This window comes from Psammomys obesus, unplaced genomic scaffold, assembly GCF_907164565.1.
Source record: "Psammomys obesus unplaced genomic scaffold, mPsaObe1.curated_primary_1811, whole genome shotgun sequence".
In the NCBI taxonomy this organism is placed as follows: domain Eukaryota; kingdom Metazoa; phylum Chordata; class Mammalia; order Rodentia; family Muridae; genus Psammomys; species Psammomys obesus.
The window spans coordinates 49658965-49677083 of NW_026585895.1; the positions used below are offsets into that span (position 1 = coordinate 49658965).

Genomic DNA, 18119 nt, shown 5'->3' on the forward strand with positions numbered 1-18119 from the left:
TGGAACAAAATGTGAACCTGGGACTACCAGCACGCCCAGGCTCTCCTGGAAACAGTGCTGCCTGCCATATGGAACTGATGAGTCAGGGTGAAGAGCAGGGGAGGACCAGCCACAATGTGAAACCTCCCAGTATCCTGAGAGGAGCAGCAGCAGCAGGCACAGCTCAGAATCCCAAGCTTCCTTTTCTTCTCTCCCAAAGATTTCCCAGGAGTTTAGGAAGCTGATGGCTTGCTGCTCCCTGGACTACAGGGGGCTGGGCTCTCACGGGAGTGAAAGCTTGCAGAGGCTTGGCTATTTCTGACAATGCCAAGCTGGAGCAGCAAATATGGTCAAAGAATGAGCAGGCAAGAAGGAAAAGACTCTGAGTGGAGCCAGGAGCCCTCAGTCCCACCACATGCCTGCCCCTGGCCCCTGGCTCCTTTTCCTGGCACTGAGTTCCTTATCTGGAGGGGAGCCTCTTTAGGGCAGAGGAGCTTGTTCAGTGAACACCAGAGTGGGCCAGAGCTTTGTTTTCAAGACAGGGTTTCTCTGCGTAGTCCAGGCTGTTCAGAAACTAGGTTTGTAGACCAGGCTGGCCTCGCACTCAGAGGTTCGTCTGCCTCTGCCTGTGCTGGGATTAATGGTGTACTCCACCACCGCCTGGCTTAAACTGAAACATTTTTAGGGAATCTGGCCCAGGCCCAACTGTGGAGGTTGAACTCCTGCTGGGAGAGGAACAAGCAGCAGGCTTCAGCTCAGGGGCGCTCCCCAGGGAGCTTCTGCCTCCCTCAGAGAAAACAGCCCCAAGCGAGCCTGAAGCTTGGCAAAGGCTTCTTCCTGCCAATGGCCATGGGAGGTGCCGCTGGCTGCCCTTCCCCAGACTGTCACCCTCCCTCAGGTCATGGTGACCACGAAGACCAAAGAGCAGGTGACAGCTACTTGGGGAGGAGAGCAGGAGCATTTTTCTTAGGGATGCAGCCACTGACAAGCTGCCCACAAGCCCGGACACATCCCCACAGTATGCCACACAGGCAGGTCTGCCTAAACTCTGCTGGGGCCCAGCCAGATGGCTCAGGAGGTAGGGGGCCTGGATTCAATCTTCAGAACCCATGGAATAAGATGAAAAGTGTCACCGTGATCCCCAACAGGAACACTACAGCTCACACTCGTTCCCCTACTCCCCTGTGTATGCACACACTTGTGCACAAACACAAATAAGAAAACACAAATTAAGGGCCAGTAAGAAGGCTCAGCAGGTAAAGGTGATTGCTGCCCAACCTGACAATCTGACCTCATCTCTGGAACCCACACAGGAAAGGAGAGGATGGATCCATGAAAGCTGTCCTCTGACCTATCAACTGCACCCTATCACACGCACGTATGTGTACTCATGTACACAGACAGACAGACAGACACACACAAACACACACACACACACACACACACACACACACACACACAAGAAAAGTTCTTAAAAAAATAAATAAAATAAAGGACATGAAAGGAGGGGTGTGTGTTAAAGAGGGTTCCAGAAGCAGTGGGGGCTGAGAAGAGAAGAGATGGGAAAATGTAGTCAAAATGTACTCAGACATGTATGAAGCTGTCGACAAATTATAAACTATTTCTCAAAGCGGGGTGGGAAGGTGGGCCTGTTGTTTGTGCAGAGGGCCCAAGGCTGGTTCCCAGCACCTGCATCAGTTGGCTCACAACCACCTACAACTCCAGTTCCAGGGGATTTGAACCTATCTTCTGGTCTCTTCAGACTCTACATGCATGTGCATACCCCATGAATCATAAAATTAAATCTTTTCAAACCTAAAATATAAACAACAAACAAATGAAGGCAGCTGCCCCAGCTGACTTCCTTTGATAGTTCTGAAACTATCCAGAAAGTTAGAACTCCCTCGATCATCACCATCTGTTAAGTGATACGGGCACTGAGGGTATGCTTACCATGCCATTTTTTTCTGCTTCTAGAGCAGGCAAGGGTGGCAGGCTCTGTCTATGCAGTACCCAAAAATCTCTGCGGCTACTCAGCTCTGCCACTGTAGGGCAAAGCAAGCCACCCCTAGACAGTCATGCCTACAGTCAAATACAATTTTATTTATAAAAAAACATGGGGACGTAGCTGAGTTGTTAAGGTTGACCAGTGTGCACAAAGCCCTGGGTTTGATTTTCAGCACCATTTCTATAATCCCATCACATGAAATCTGATGTAGAGACAGAAGAATCAGAAGTTCAAGGTCAGTCTTGGCCACATAGTTGAGTCAATGCCTGGGCTACAAAAGATTCAGTTTCTTAAAAAAAAAAAAAAAAAAAAAGTTAAAGATAGCAGTATGAGAGCTGGAGAATTCAATTCCCAGTACCCACATCAGGCAGCTACAACACTCTGTAACTTTAGCCTCAGGGGCATCCGTACTTACGCGCCCACCCACATGTACACACAAACACAAATTAAAAATAAAATAAATAGCAACACGATCCAGTCCCCTAAAGCAGCCAATGGCTTGCTCCAGCAGCACCTAACACGGAACGTCTTCCATAGCTTTGAATGACCGGTCGAGTTTCAGAATGGCAGGTCACTGTGCTGTCATCTCTATGCTACTTATGAGCAAAACAGACAGGCTGCACCAACACAGACACCCTTGCACCAGGCTGCAAGGGTGGAAACCTGTCTAGAGAAGCCAGAGGAGCTTGCAACAAACAACAACAAAACCACGAACAACTCCCAGCTATGCCACACATGGCCAGAACTCTAAAGAAGAGGCTGTGCAGCTCTCAGACCTGGGGGTCCCACAGCCTGACACCATACCTTCCGGTACATTACTCAAAATGGAGGCAACACATACCTCCATTATGAATATCATAATGAGGGTGAATATCAGGGTGAGAGAGGCATTCATGGGGGCGTCAGGCAGGCTTTTAACATTATGTTCTAGGGCCAGCAATGGCTCAGTGCGCAAAGGCGCCTGCATCCAAGCCTAGTTCAATCCCCATGACCCACTCGGTAGGAGAGAACAAACTTCCGCATGTTGTTCTCCGACCACTACACATGTGCACAAATACACAAATACAATAAATAAAATAACGTAAAAACTAAAACCTTATGTACCGTGCTCCTGAAACTTCCTGAAATGGAAAACACACTCCCTAGAAGAAGCGGGCATTCCTCGTATGGACCTGGTCACCTTCTACCAGGCCCACACCCTACGGTTCCATCTCCTGAGCACCAGGGACCAAACTCCAGCACCTGGATCCTTGGGGACAGAGTCATATCCAAAACACAGCATGACCCAGTGAAGACAAAGGCAAATGACTTGAAATGACACTTTTCCAAAGAACATATTAACGGCCAATAAGCTCCTAAAAATATGTATGTCATCATTCATCAGTAGAGAAATGCAAATCAAAAGTCTGTGGGAGATTGTCTTGACTGATAATCAATGTAGGAAAACCTAGCCCTTTGTGGGAGGCACCATTCCCTAGGCAGAATTGGTAAAGAACAGTTTAAGAGAGGAGAAAGCTGACTGAGAATGAGCAAACAAGCAAGGATCTGTGTGCTGATTCTTTCTGCTCTTGAGTGTGAATGTTTAGTTTTAAGTTCCTGCCATGACTTTCCCTAATGATGGACTCTACCCTGGAATGTAAACCTAAATTTCTTTTCTACCCTAAATGCTTTTTTACCAGAGGGTCTCTCTCTCTTTCTTTCCATAGCAACAGAATGAAACTAGAACAGATAGCATACAGAGCAATACAAAACAAAAATGGGCTGTGAATGTAAACTCACTGGGTGGACAAGCGCTGAGCACTGAAAGCCTCAATTTAATCCTTGACACACCAAAAAAACCTAGATAATGATAATTGTTGGTGATAAGATGGGAAAGTCAGAATCCAACACAGATCCTGGCAAGAATGACAGCAGAGACAATGTGGCAAACAGACACAGGAGTACCATGAGATTCAGAAATGCCACTTGTGAGCAGATAGTAGACCTGAACAGATATGTGTACACCCAAGTTCACAGGAGCACCGTTCACTAGAACCAAAAGGCGAGAGCAACTCAAGCAACCCTTGATACATGGATGGTGAATGAAAAGTGGTACAAGCATACCATGCAATACTGTTTATCATTAAAAAGCCAGGAAATTCAGATGAGGCTTCAATATGGAGCAACTTCAGGACACTGTGCTAAGAGACACAAAACAGGCACAGAAGTGCAGATACCATGAATGTGAGGTCCCACAGCAGCCAAATTCATAAAGGCAGAAGCTGTGTGTGAGTGTGTGTGTGTGTGTGTGTGTGTGTGTGTGTGTGTGTGTGTGTGTTAAGGTGGGTGGTTGGAGCAGGGTGTCAGGAGCTAGGGTAAGAGCAGTAGGGAGGGCCAGAAAACTGGCAATGGATGGTGCTGACAGCTTCACAACCATAAGAAGTGTGGAACTCTTAACTGGACACTTAAAAACAGTTCAACTGTACTGCTGTGTGTGTACTTCACCACAGCAGCAAAAACAAGGAGAGCAGAGATGTTAGGAGGTGCAGCCCTGTGGAGGTACAGCACAACACAAGAGTGGGAGGCCACAGGCCACAGACCATGGAAAACTGGCAGGGACAGCTCTGGGAACCAGTCCTTTGGGAGGTGTGTGTGCAGTTTCCTCTGGGCTGGATATGAGCGTTGCTGTGACACTGAGCAGTGATGACCCGTGTGAGGTCCTCATGAAGGCAGGTCTACAGCTCCCCAGTAGAGGCACCAGGCCTCTTCTCTCCCTGAGAGCCTACGTAAGGCGCAAACAGGAGACTGAAGGGACCCCTTGGTGATCTAGCTGCCTGCAAGCTCCCCAAGCTCCTCTATGTAACTCCAGTAAGCCTGCTGGTTCACCCCCTGGGCTGGACTGTTCCTTAGGTCTTCCTATGATCTCTCCATCTCAGGTGAACAGACGGTTCTTGAGTTTCCCGAAGAGATGCCCAAGCTGAGGGGTCCCGCTCTATAATCATGCCACTGTGCTCCTATTCGAATCACAGCAGCACAGGAGGAGACTGGATTCATCTCAAGGAGGCTTAGTGGGAATGAGCTCCACAAATCACACAAGAAGCTTCGCACAACCAGATGTGGTACTCACACCTGTCATCCTAGCACTTGTGGGCTTGAGGTACAGGGATCATCACGGACCAGTCTGGACTAGAGAATAACTCTGACTCAAAACAACAGCACGCAGGTCTAGAGACGGTTCCGTGGTAAAGCCCCTGCTGAACAAACAGAGAACAGTGAGGTCAGATTCCCTGGAACACGCGATGGCCAGCTGCAGCCGCGTGCCCACCTGCAAGCCCAGAGCACTGGTGCAGCAGCGAGTGGCAGGTGGAGAGCCCTGCTCTGTGGTGCACAGAGCTGACACCTGAGGGGACCTTACGCACACACCAGCATGTCATAGTGTGTGCACACACAGAGCGACAGGAAAAGCAAACAAGTGACTTTAGGTAGAAACACAGGTTTGTTCCTATCTAAACCCTCAAACAGATCTATTGCCCAGAAAAGCAGCTGCAGGGACTCGAGAGTGCCACAAGAATCACTGCACAGTCGCAGTGATAGTACGTACTGAAGGCTTCTCACCAACATACCTGAGTAAAACACAGTTCCTTGCCAGGACGCAACTGGGGCTCAAATAAACATCTGTCCTGTGGGTGAGAACATTCCTCACTGCTGTCACAGGCCCAAATTCCGCCTTCTGAGGTTTTGCCCCTGCCTGCCTGTGACGGCATCTGCCAGTAAAACAGTGTGACATCGGGTGGCGCTCACTGTTTCAGCAGACGGCAGCGCACTCTCAAACACTGAAGCATTTCTTAAACAACTCCACTCTGCACAGCCTTGAGGGTTTAAGAACTGGGAAGCTCACACTCATGTGGCTGCCGTGAGCCTTCCTATCCCGTCCTCCGTACTCAAAAGCACAACTTGCATCCTGGCAGTAAACGCTGACACAGCGGCTGTCCTTTTTTCAGATACAAGCTGTAACCCGCTGCACTGCAGCACCAAATGTACCTTCCATTCTTCCACACTGGGTGTAAAGACAGGCACTTGGAACTGAGACTTGATGATGCAAACACTTGCTGGATCGTCACAGACACTCTGAAAGGACAGAAACCCAGGTCACCCCAGGAGTAGGCACCAACGAAGAACCTCCAGCCCTGGCTGGGCTGGAGAGACGACTCTGAGGTTAAGAGCACTCACTGCTCTTGAAGAAGACCTGGGTTTGATTCTCAGCAGCCTTGTGGCAGCTCACCATCTGTAACCCCAGCTCCAGAGCCTTTCCTGGCCTCCAAGGGCCCCAGGCGTGCATATGGCGTACTTACATACACACAGCCAAAATAGTCATACGCATAAAATATATGAATAAAAGAGCCTGGTGGTTGCTATGGTAGAATCAGATAGCCCTGATCCCGCCCAGACATCACTGACCTGGCAACACTTCTGCACACCATGAGGCACCAGGAGCAAAGTGCTAGTTGTGGTGGTTTGAGTAAGAACAGCTTCCATAAGCTCATCTAGGTGTGACCTTGTTGGAGGAAGCATATCATGGCAGGGGTACTTTAAGCTTTCAAAGCCATGCCAGGCCCAGATCCTCCCTCTCCTCGAGCAGATCAGGATGTAGCTTTGAGCGATCTCTCTGGCACAATCCTGCCACACTTGCCTCCATGTCCCTCGCCATGACGATGGACTAAACCCCTGAAACTGTACGCCAGCCCCCAACTAAACACTGTCCTTTGTAAGAGTGGTTGTGGTCATGGTGTTTCTTCACAGAAATAGAACAGCGACTAAGACACTACTAATGTCGTGCTATGAAGCCAATGCAACAAAAGAGCTCTGAGAGACAGTGTCAAAACATATCCTGTGGCTAAGGTTCCTTTCTCAACATGGCAGTTGCTCAGAATGAGGCCACACCTCCACCAGCTCGTAGCCATCCAATCACGTTTCTGACAAGCATGGAAAATAGAAGCCTCTTTAGAATACTTCTTCTGCCTTTCCAGGAACAAAAGGAAAAAAAGCAGGTGACTAGAGGTAGAACCCATCAATCACATTCTGCAGTATACCCCCAAGCTGATCCTATAAGGTAGTGACACCAGAGAGAGACCTGGAGAGGAGTCGCCCCGCAGGTCCTAAGGCCACACAGTCAGCTGCTGCTGGCAGGAGGCTGGAGTACCGAGAGCCACTGCACGGTGTCTTACAGACTCAGTCAGGCCCCTCAAAGGCTGGAGACTGCAGCGCCAGATGACCCGAGAGAAGCCTCGGCATGTGGTGGAAAAGAAAAGGCCGGGTTTGTGCAGCTTCTCCTTAAGGCTCTCCTCTGTGCTTCTTCAAGTTCGGCCAAAGGGAATCCACAGACAAAGGGGTACACACGAACCCAACAAACATGCTCTGAAACAGCATGCTCTTGCTTGCTCAGCCACAATGCACCTACACAAGCCCAAGTCTGGGTTAAGGCCAGGTGACAAGTGACTGGACAGAAGCTGAGGAAGCCAAATGCCAGGTTCCATCTGACCACATGCCTCCAGATCCTAGAACAGACCTCCCCATGAGTGGCTGCTGCTAAGACAGGAAAGCCATCCAGAGTGTGACCAAAGGCCCAGAGGACCCAACCCATGGGAACCAGTAGCCAGTACCTGGGCCCTAGGCAGGGCCATACTGTTAGCCTGGCCTGCTAACAGAGTGCCATCCCTACGCTTCTCTGGGGGGACTTCCATCACTGGAACCAGCCTCCTTAACTCTGGAAGTTGTTTTTTAAAGAACAGAGTAAAGTGCCCAACTGTGAGACTTCCCCATCTGTCTCTTACCCTTTTGTAGGGAAAAAGATTCTGTACCTTTGCTTCTTCTCGGGTTGGGATGCAGAGCCACTTTACAACTATAGAACTCTCATACTGCCACCTAGTGGAAGCCAGAGGAATGACCGCATGTGCCCTTGATCTAGACCAGCAGTTCTGGGGTCAAACAACCCTTTCACAGGGGTCACCTAAGACCATTGGGAAACACAAATATTTACATTACAATTCATAACAGTAGCAAAACTGTAGTTATAAAGTAGCAATGCAAATACTTTTATGACTGGGGTGATCACGACCTGAGGAACTGTATGGCAAGTGGAGAGCCACTGGGGTAACTTGTCTGCAGAGACTCTTCACAGCAGCTGTGCTAGCTACACTAGACGAAGCCCCTTCTTGCCATCCTCAGCTAAGATTAGGAGGATGGATCATCACAGACCAACCTCCAGTTACGCGCAGGACCTTAAGGCAGGACGGAAGACAAAGTGGGGAAGGTGAGCCGGGCAGAGGCTGGAATGCCAGTGAAAGGAAGATGGTTAAAGGGGGGGGGGGGGAGGCGGCAAAGACCATCACCAGGGGACCACAAGGCCAAGGAGACAATCAGGCACAACTTTCCACCTGGGGAGCACTGCCCCTAGGATCTTAATTTAGAAACACCAAAACATGCAAGGAAGAAAGATACTGGAGACAAGAAGATCTCCATGAGTTCCAGGGTAGGCTGCGCTATCAGTGAGGCCTGAGAGACCTGTCTCAAAAATCAAACAAGCAAATAAAAGCAAAAACAGAAAAGAAAAACATCGGGGCTGGAGAGGTGGCGCAGCAGTTCTGAGCACCGGCTGCCCTCCCAGAGGGTCCACTCCAATTCCCAGCACCCACACGGCGGCTCACAGCTGTCTGTAACTTACCCATTATGCATATAGACTATATGCAGGCAGAAGAGAAAAATACATAAAATATCCCATCTTAATACACTGAGGAAAACCCGATGCATTGAGTTATAAGAGCAATAAGCCCCTTTCAATGTAATGTGCACACATGCATGCACACATACATACCTACATATATACAACAGCAAACGACACTGCTGACATCCCTGAACATGGCCAAGGCAGGCTTTCACCAGGACAGGAGCTGAAAGGCTTGCTCCCTTCTGCCTACTGCAGGAGGCACTGGGAAGTCACTGCATGCTGCCCAAACCGCCTGCACTCCAGCTGTGGCTCTCTAAAGAGAAAGTGCTGTAGAGGGAGTGGTGGGGGAAGAGAGGGGACCTCAAAGGCCTTGGAAGGAAAGAAGAGAGAACACGTGACAGAAAGGCTTTATCTCCACGATGGAGAGAACAGAAGTTGGCATTGAGCACCTGTGGAGGCCAGTAGGCACTGACCAGGGCAGTGTCTCCTACACAGGGATGCCCAAGAGTTGCAGGAGCCTGGACATAGCCATATGGGCTATTCTGGGTCCAAGCTCAGAATATAAATACCCAGTGAACACATTCAGGTCTGAAGAGAAGTGAAACCTCAAAGCCAGGAGTCATTCAATTCAATGAACACTTGGACATGGCAGGCAGATGGAGGGCAGCTCAGTGGTAAAGTACATATTTTGTTTCATCTCAACACCAAAACCACGAAACCCCCCCCCCCAAAGCGAAAAAAACCTGATATAAATTATCAAGCCTATGAGATGATCTGTAGCTAGTATTTTCTCCACATTCCTAAAATGAATCCACATTTTTCTAACAACAACAAATGCTCAGTGATGAAGTTCTGGAATGCACCTGGGGGAGCAATTTCATGTGCTCCAAGAACTCTTCCTCCACTCTGTGGGCCAGTCCACTGGTGTGGACCAGAAACACACGGCTCACTCACGCTCCACAACACAGACGGAGTTGTAAGAGCATAGTGCTAGGACACCAGGCAATGTGGAAGGCTTTTCGGCTACTGCTTCTCACTTCAAACAAACGTAGGCAGAGGGTGCTGACGTGGCCAGAAGGCTGCTACACACTGCCACCCAGCCCTGCAGGCCCAGGATCCCAACACATCACTGCTCTTTGACCCTTCCCAGACCCCAACATTCCCTCCTGAGACAAGACTTGCTATTGGATTTGGTTTGGAAAGGTGAAGATCTTGGGCCAGGCAGGGTGGCACGTGCCTTTAATCCCAGCAAGCAGGCGGATCTCTGAGCTCAAGGCCAGCCTGGTCTACAGAGTGAGTTCCAGGACAGCCAAGGCTACACAGAAAAACCCTGTCTTGAAAACAAAACAAATTTAAAAAATAACTATTCGAACATACAAAAAGGTAAAACAATGGGCAGAAGTGGCACTCGGCTGCTGCCCCAGGCCTCCCTGTGTGACTCCTCTCTGTCTCTGTACCCCAGCACCTGCTTCCCCACCAAACCATGCCTGCTGCCCCAAACCTTGTCTATACTGTCCCCAGAAGCTGGTGCTGGGGAGTCCAGTTCTCAGCAGAGAAAATGTCAGTCAAGGGACACAAAAGAACACAAGGGAACTTGCCTTTTCCATCTGTGGCTGAGGCTTCTTGTAAATGTCTGATTGACCTAAAAATAACCATTTGGAGAAGGGAGGTTAGTAGGCAAGCCTGCATTCTTTTCTATTTCTGGCTCCAGTAGCTGAGGACCCAAGCCCCCATTGCAAACTGAAAGGGTCGGACCAGACGACGAGACAGCACCCCTTCTAAAGCAAGAAATCTCTGCCAGTCCACACTTGGCCATTTATGGTCAAGCTGAGAGGAAGAGGCCCTCTGCTGGAAGAATCAGGGCCAGCAGGGGGAACAATGGAACTGCCATCATTTCATTCTGCTCTCATTTGCCCAACCACCCTGTCCCTCAGAAGATGGCAAGCCCAAGATGAGCAGCCCTGCCAGGCAGGGGAATGACCCAGGAGAAAGTCACTGCTGGTTGCTAAATTAAGGTCTAGAAGCTGTGAAGGTCTAGGGCTTTACATGAACTCACTGTACTTGGTAAGATGGAAAAGGCCAGACTCTGGCAGCCTTTTTCAGGCTCTGCGGTGATGATGACTAATCACCATCATTATGGTCTAGGCAGAGGACATTAGCGCTATTAAAGATGCCGTGAAGGCAGGCACTGTGGTGCATGCTGCAATCCCAGCACTCCGAAGGCTGATACAGGAGGCCTGCTGAGAGTTCAAAACCACCCCAGACTAAGAATGAGCATTAGGCTAGCCAGAGCTACACAGTGAATCCCTGCTCAAATAACAAGACGTAACAAAAAAAAAAAAAAAAAAAAAAAAAGACTTGGAGCTGTAAGCACAGCTCATAGCCACAGGGGAAAGCAAGCCTTCCCTGAGCAGACAGACAAGGAAGTGCAATAGAAGCAGGTGAGGAATCATAGGCAGGATTTCTGTTCCAACACTAACCCCAACAGACTCTTCTCTATGGAGAAATCACTTCTAAAACCTCAGTGAAGAACCCCAGTAATCCCCAAACATCATGAGAAAGTGAACACAGCAATACTATTAGCATAAAGGTAGTTTATGCTAGTGGAACCAACACTGGCTGAATCAAGCATTTTAAAATTTTAGTGGTGCTATTTATTTGTAATTAAATTAGTATGTACGTGTGCGAATGTGTGTGTGGACATCAGAGGACAACTTGATGGTATTGGTTTTTCTCTTTCCCCCATGTGGGTCTCAGGGATCAAATTCAGGTCATCAGGCTTGGTGGCCATTGAACCATTTCACTGGCTCACGGATGCTATTTCTTCTATATTTATTAGAATATCATCTCATGCAGCAATTTTCAGAAAACAATTATCATAAAGGATCTTGCCACTATGCACCTACTCAGTGCTGTGATCAAGGGACAAGAAATGACCACTGGTAGCTCTATGCTTTTGGTGGTTTGAATAAGAATGGTCCCCATAGCCTCATATACTTGAATACTTTGTCCCCAGCTGGTGGAACTGTTTCAGTAGGATTAGGAGGTGTGGTCTTGTTGAAGCAGGTGTCAGTGGTGGTAGGTTTTGAGGTTGAGTTAGCACGCTCTGCTGCCTACTTAACAGATCAAGATATGAGGTTTGGGCTACTGCTCCTGTGCCATGCCTGCCTGCCTGCTGCCATGCTCCCTGCCATGACAGTCATGGACTCAAACCCTCTGAAACCATAAGCCCCAAATAAACTCTCTCTTGTACTAGCTGTCTTGGTCACGGTATCTTATCATAGCAATAGTAAACTGAGACAATATTCAGCTGGGACCCTTGTACTTCAGGGTTTCAGCAACTGCAGACGTTAAGAGTAGGACCTAACTCTGGCTTCCCAACACTCGAGGACAGCACTGACCATTCTGGGTAGATGTCTGAGCTGCCTGTTGTGGGCAGGATGGCAGGGCAGCTGGGGAGACTGCAAGGTTATGGTCTCCCCCTACTTCTTTTCTTCTGTAGGGCCGCCCGAGATGGGCAGGCAGCCCCAGTCATACACCGGCAACTGCTGTGGCACTGTAACTGAAGTCCTGGCACCCTTCCTTGTGGAGCCAGGAACTCAAAGGCAACATCCACTTTCTTTTCTGAGACAGGATCTCATACGGCCCAGGCTGGTCACAAACTTGCTATGTGGCAGAGGATGGTCTTCTCTGCCTCTACTTTCTCCCTGCAGGGCTTCCAGATGCACCACCTCGCCATGTTTATGCTGTGCTGGAGAAGGAACCCATGGCTTCAAGCATGCTAGGCAAGCACTCTCATCACCCAGGCCACATCCCAGCACTCCTAGCTCTCCTCTACACTAGTAGCAGCTGGTTGACATGAATATTTATGTTGTACAAAGACTATGGGGAGGGTTACTCTAACGAGAAACATCAATAATCAGAGTGGCTGGACAATACACCCAACAACTTAGGATTCTAGAAAGCACCAACTTACAGCAATGGATGCTGCCAGAAAGCACAACTCACTTCCTCAACAATAACCATCATGAACTGTGCTGGAGAAGCCAGGAACCAGATACCAACAATGAGTGGGAGCTGTGTTATCACCAGCCTGTTCTGTCTACTTGACTGCACTAGAGCACCAATTTGCCCATCTCTGCCATGATTTCAGAAGGACTCTTTTCCTCACAGAGCATGGCAATGACCTCTTCACACAATCGAAGCACAAGCCTAAACCCTGTCATTTCTGGGGCAGAGCAAGCCACTCTCCAGAGGCCCAAAACCTGAGTGGCCTGAGAACTACCACTAGTTTATGTCAGAATATGTTCTCATTTTCTATGTAAAATGGCAAGAAAATGATTCTCCTCTCAGCCCTTATCAGACTCTAGCTGACATTTTACATGGCCACTAAGCTCTCGCCTCTAGACCTTTCTCAACAGGGTAGGACTAAGCTCTGCATCCTTTGGTCCAGACCAATTCTACAGGGGTCCCCTGGGTAACTCTCAGTAGCTCAGGCCTGAGATATGAATTCCCTTAATCTCACCCCTAGCTAGTTACTTGGGGAAGCCTGGGGTCTCCAGGACTGTCTTCTTCAAAGAGATGCCCTGTGACTCTGGCTGCACACACACTGCCCTCGGTTACTTACCACACCACTGGGAAGAGGATGGCGCCACAGCACAGCAAGTCGACCAGGAACAGAGAATCCTTCCATAAGCCGTACTCTGTCGTGCCCTCCTCGGTAGACTCTATGATGATGTATGCCACATTTGCCAGCACCTACAGGACATGGGACCCCAAAGCATAAGCGCCGTTGTGACAGTGGCCCAAAGTGGGATGCTCACCTGTGCTGTCAGCCTCAGCGATTGGCTGCAGCGATACTGTCAGATCCATAAACTCCCTGAGAACCTTGTCTCCCAGCTTGCTGCCTCCTGACCCTGGCAGGCTGCTGTGTGATTTCCAAAGTGGGTATAGCTTCCTCCTGGCCCTCCCTCTACTGGGATCTATAGAACACTGGGCCTTTTTATAAGGTAGTCTGAGTCCCTTAAACTGCCATGGTGAAGGCGAAGGTGAAGATGAAGGCGCCTCAGCTGTTTCTACTCTGTCTGATGAGGCCTTCCCAGCCTAGGACACAGACTCAGTGAAGACTACAATAACCAGACTCCAGCCATCAAAAGACTGCAAGCAGGCCAGACCCTAGGCCAGGCCTACCCAATTAAAGTACCCCCAAATCCTTGGCCCACAGAAGTGGAGATTTCCTGTTTAGTCTTGCCTTAAATCGTCATGTTTGGGGTGGCATGTAGCAAGGGTAGTGGAAACCCTTTGCTTTGGGGCACCCAAGCCTCAGGCAAAGCTACCGGGCAGGTGGCTCTTCACGTCCCTCCTAGCTAGGATGCCACCCGTCCTCAGGCCCAGCTCTTCCAGAGAGTTCCTGCTTCTCAGGGACAATAACTGAGTTGCTGAAACAGAGACCAGAGGTCAGAGCAACGAGAAGTGCAGACTCTTCTGCTCCTCACGTGGGCGGCCTGTCCAGTCCCCCTTCCTGCACAGGACACAGATCTTCCTGAGGCCCATCCACCACCATGTCTTACTTCTATTTTTTTTTTTGCAACTCTTTATTTATTATTATTATTATTATTATTATTATTATTATTATTATTTACATTTTATTAACTCTGTATCCCAGCTGTATCCCGCTCCCTTATTCCCTCCCAATCCCACCCTCCCTCCCTCAGCTCCTCCCTGCCCCTTTCCAAATCCATGGATTGGGGATTTGGTCTGGCCCTGTTTTATCAGGTATCTTCAGGACTGGCTGCAAAGTCCTCCTCTGTGACCATGTCTTATTTCTAACTCCACACTAAGGCTTTGTCTTGTGCGCTTAGCCCTGCCCGTGGACTCTTAGCAGGATATGGACAATTTTTCAACTGGCTTAACTGAGACCCTACTGCACATCAGGGAAGTTTATGACTTATGGTATTTACTTCTAGGGAGTACCATGAGCCATGATGAAGAGATAACGATGAGGCATGTTGGAGCTGGAGAGATGGCACAGCAGTTAAGCAAGCTTGCTGAGCAGTCATGAGAACCAGCGGCTGGGTCCCAGCATCCATCTCACAAGCCAGGTGTCCTTAACACAATCACAAGCCCAGCTCAGCTCGGAGTGGGATGGAAAAACGGTGACTGCTGGGCTTGCTGGCTTCCGGCCTCGTCTAGAAAGGCAAACCCCAATTCCACTTGGGGCTCAGTTCAAACACTCTGCTCAGAGGTAGGGCGGAGCCACTCCCTACAGGGCTCCTGAACATCAGGTACTCACTCATGCTTCAGGTGAGGCTCAGCAGACCTTGCCTTTTTAAGGTCTTGGGTTCTGTGCCAAGCACCGAAAGAAAAACAAAAGGGGAAGAAAAAAAAAAAGAAAATTTCTGGTACTCCCCAAGGCAAAAGGAAGCCACTTAGACTTTGGTCAAGACCTTCCCAGACCAGTCCCATTGTCTAAATACTAACTTCCTTATCTTTAGTTTCCAACATCCTTATTTCCTTAGGGTGACATTCAATGTGGCCTTGTGTGTTCACCTTTCAGAGGAGTCAGCAGGACAGATGTTTCTTTCTCACATCCCAGCTCAGGCCAGGGTAGGAATCAACAGACCAAAAGGCCTGAATCTGCCAGAAGGGACATGAACAGCAATTCTCAAAGTTGGAGAAAGAACTCAGGTTCTGTCATGTATACACTCGTAAAACCACGGCAGGTTATGAAATACCATCTGCCTAGAGATGGCCCTGGTGGCTTGGTCACCAGAAGACCTCAGCCTGTCTGGTTCCTCTGTCGACAGAGTCACAGGTATCTGTGGCTTCTCTGTTGCCGGTCATATTCCTTTTCTTAAGCATCCACCCAAGTCTCATCTGCATTACAGGCCTTCCAAATCACTCTGAGTGACTACTTTCTCCTTGAAAACCTTCAGCAACTGGTCTGGGTGATTGGTCTGGTGCTAGCTCACACTCCTTGATGAAAGCTGCCAAGCAGCCAATCAATCCCCAGGGATGATGTGGCCCAGAAGTTTTACTCTTCCTTCCTCTCCTGCCAGCCACACCCTTGCTACCATCTTAAACAGGAGCTGGCCTCACCAGAGGCATGGCCAGCTGGGAAGAGGTACCTGCCCAGCTATGGTGCCCTTAGCTTCAGGACCTGCTTCCTTGCATAGGCTGCTGGTATAATACAAGCCATGGCTCCTCCTTAAAGGGCTACAGTGAGGCACTTGTTAGGCAGGCCCCAGAGCATGGTCTCCAAACACAGGGTGATTTAATAAGTGCTAGCTCTATGGGCCACTCTCCTACTCCACCTTGCAGGGAAATTGGCTGGTGCCACTCAGTTCTAAAATACTGCAGGGCACCTGGGCCTGCTCATCAGGAGAACCATTTTGCTAGAGGCAACCAATGTAGAAGGCATGGCAGCATCTGTTTCTTGCTTCTCTGCACCTCTCTAACCATAATCTGGGCATCCAGGCCTGTCTGAAGACAAGTGCCCACCAGGACTTCCTGCACACAGCGAGGTCTGTCAGCAGCCAGAAAGGGAGGCCCTATCTGCGGCCCACAACGGCACAAGCTCAGGTTTCCAAGTGAACGGACTCCCTGCAGACAGGCCTGGAGCTGAGCCCTGCCCAGACAAGCTGGCCACAGTTGCATACCTGAAGCGGGATGACAATCATGAAGATCTTCTTGTCTTTATCAGACAAGATGTGCTTGATGAAGGCCCAGCCAGTGCCGATGAGAGCGATGGTTATGAACAGCAGCGCCCCCTTTAAACTGGAAGACACAACATTTTGCAGATACCGTCAGACTCTAGTCCTGTCAGTCATTCCAAGCTAACCCAAGCTAGCTCAAACTTTTAACTCAAAATGCAGCCAAAGATGATCTTGAACTTCTAACCCTCTCTCCTCTGCCTCCACCTCCCAAGGCTAAGATCACACTTGTTCACCACCACGCCTGCTTTATGCAGTGCTGGGAATGGAGCCCAGGGAGGAGGAACGCTTGGCAGGCATCCTACCAGCTGAGCCACAACCTCAGCTGCAGCTGTTCGTGTCTCTGTAAGCCATTTCATGGTGCAGGCCCTGCTGCCCCAGTCTTGTGGACCTGCATACTTACAGGTGAGTTATGTAGTACACGACAGCCCAGCCTTCAATGGGAAAGCCTTGCGAGGAGATGTAGTGGTAGTCAATCTGAAATCAAACAGCTGCGTTTCAGAAAGGCCAGGCCTTGCACCTCAGGGCAGGGTAAAGAAATAAATGACACCAAGAGATGCTGGGAACCAAGAGATGCTGGGAACCAAGAGATGCTGGGAATGGGTTGTGCCCGCCCACCCACCTGTCTAGTACCTCCCTTGCCAAGTCACCTAAAGCACACGAATGTGCTAACACATTTAACTGAGAAAGGTTGAGAAAGGCTTCAATGAACACCCAGCCAGGTCACACACTCTCTCTCAATTCACACTGGCAAACACTCTCTCTCCCTGGCCAAGCATGTTGTCATAAAGTCCTGCTCACAGCAAGACATCAGCCAACAAGACACAGTAAAAGACCTATGTCCAGTGACCTGGCTTCACCAATCTTAAGTTTAGACACGTGGAGCTAACTTAAGAGGCAGACTCCTGGCAGCTGGGAAAGATGGCTGCAGTGCAGAGACTTCATTTTGTAAGAGTCATCTAGATTTTAAAATGACTCAGGAACCCTCCCAACAATCTCTTACTGTAAATCCAAGGGGAAATTATCCAAGAAAATTCCGTGTCCTGTAGGTGTGACTGGGTGTGTTTTGCTTTCTTCTGTGAACCTATTTTCAAGTGCAGGAGACTCAGGCCTACCACATGTGCTTTATACATACCCCGTAGACCCCTAAATCGGGGAAGCCTTGATCCTGGCCCCACAGGTGAGCTCATTTTGATGAACACCAGTTCTCAGTAGTCAAAGCTCGATTCTTGGACTCCTGATCTTCAGAAGATTTGTTTTGTTTTATTTTGTTTTTTGTTTTGTTTTTCTTCTCAAGTAAACTACTGATGCTGGACTTTACTGACCGGAACACAAGGAGGATCACTGGGAGTTCAAGCCTTGGCTACAGACTGAGACTGTCTCAAAAACAATAAAATAATAGACACTAGTGTTCTGGAGAGACTATGGCCTGCAAGTTGGATGGGAGGCTGACTCACTAGACCCCATGGTCAGATGTCCGGCCCGAAAGGGCGTTATGAAAAACCCGTTCTTTCCCTTCATCTCCCACCAATGTTCCCTGCCTTCTAGCTTATCTTCCTGATCAAGTACACACAACCATCATTTCATAAGTGACCCCAAAGGCTAATACATACTGCATGGAACACCAAAGAAAGAGACTTGGTGAAAGGAAGGGCTGCCATCAACCAGTGAATTTTAAATACATCATTCCTATAAAAAAAGAGAAAAAAGAATTAAG

General features: G+C 49.1%; 1 protein-coding gene across 1 annotated transcript in view; it reads right to left on the minus strand.

The window, feature by feature from the left end:
- Gpr107 (G protein-coupled receptor 107) overlaps nucleotides 1-18119 on the minus strand; it is a 54245-nt gene that overhangs the window by 12695 nt on the left and 23431 nt on the right. The window contains exons 7-11 of the mRNA XM_055599742.1: nucleotides 18016-18091; nucleotides 16806-16879; nucleotides 16349-16466; nucleotides 13318-13448; nucleotides 10289-10332 (exon numbers count right to left, since the gene is read on the minus strand). Of these exons, the coding sequence (XP_055455717.1) occupies nucleotides 10289-10332; nucleotides 13318-13448; nucleotides 16349-16466; nucleotides 16806-16879; nucleotides 18016-18091 (443 nt within the window). The remainder of the gene's footprint in view (nucleotides 1-10288; nucleotides 10333-13317; nucleotides 13449-16348; nucleotides 16467-16805; nucleotides 16880-18015; nucleotides 18092-18119) is intronic.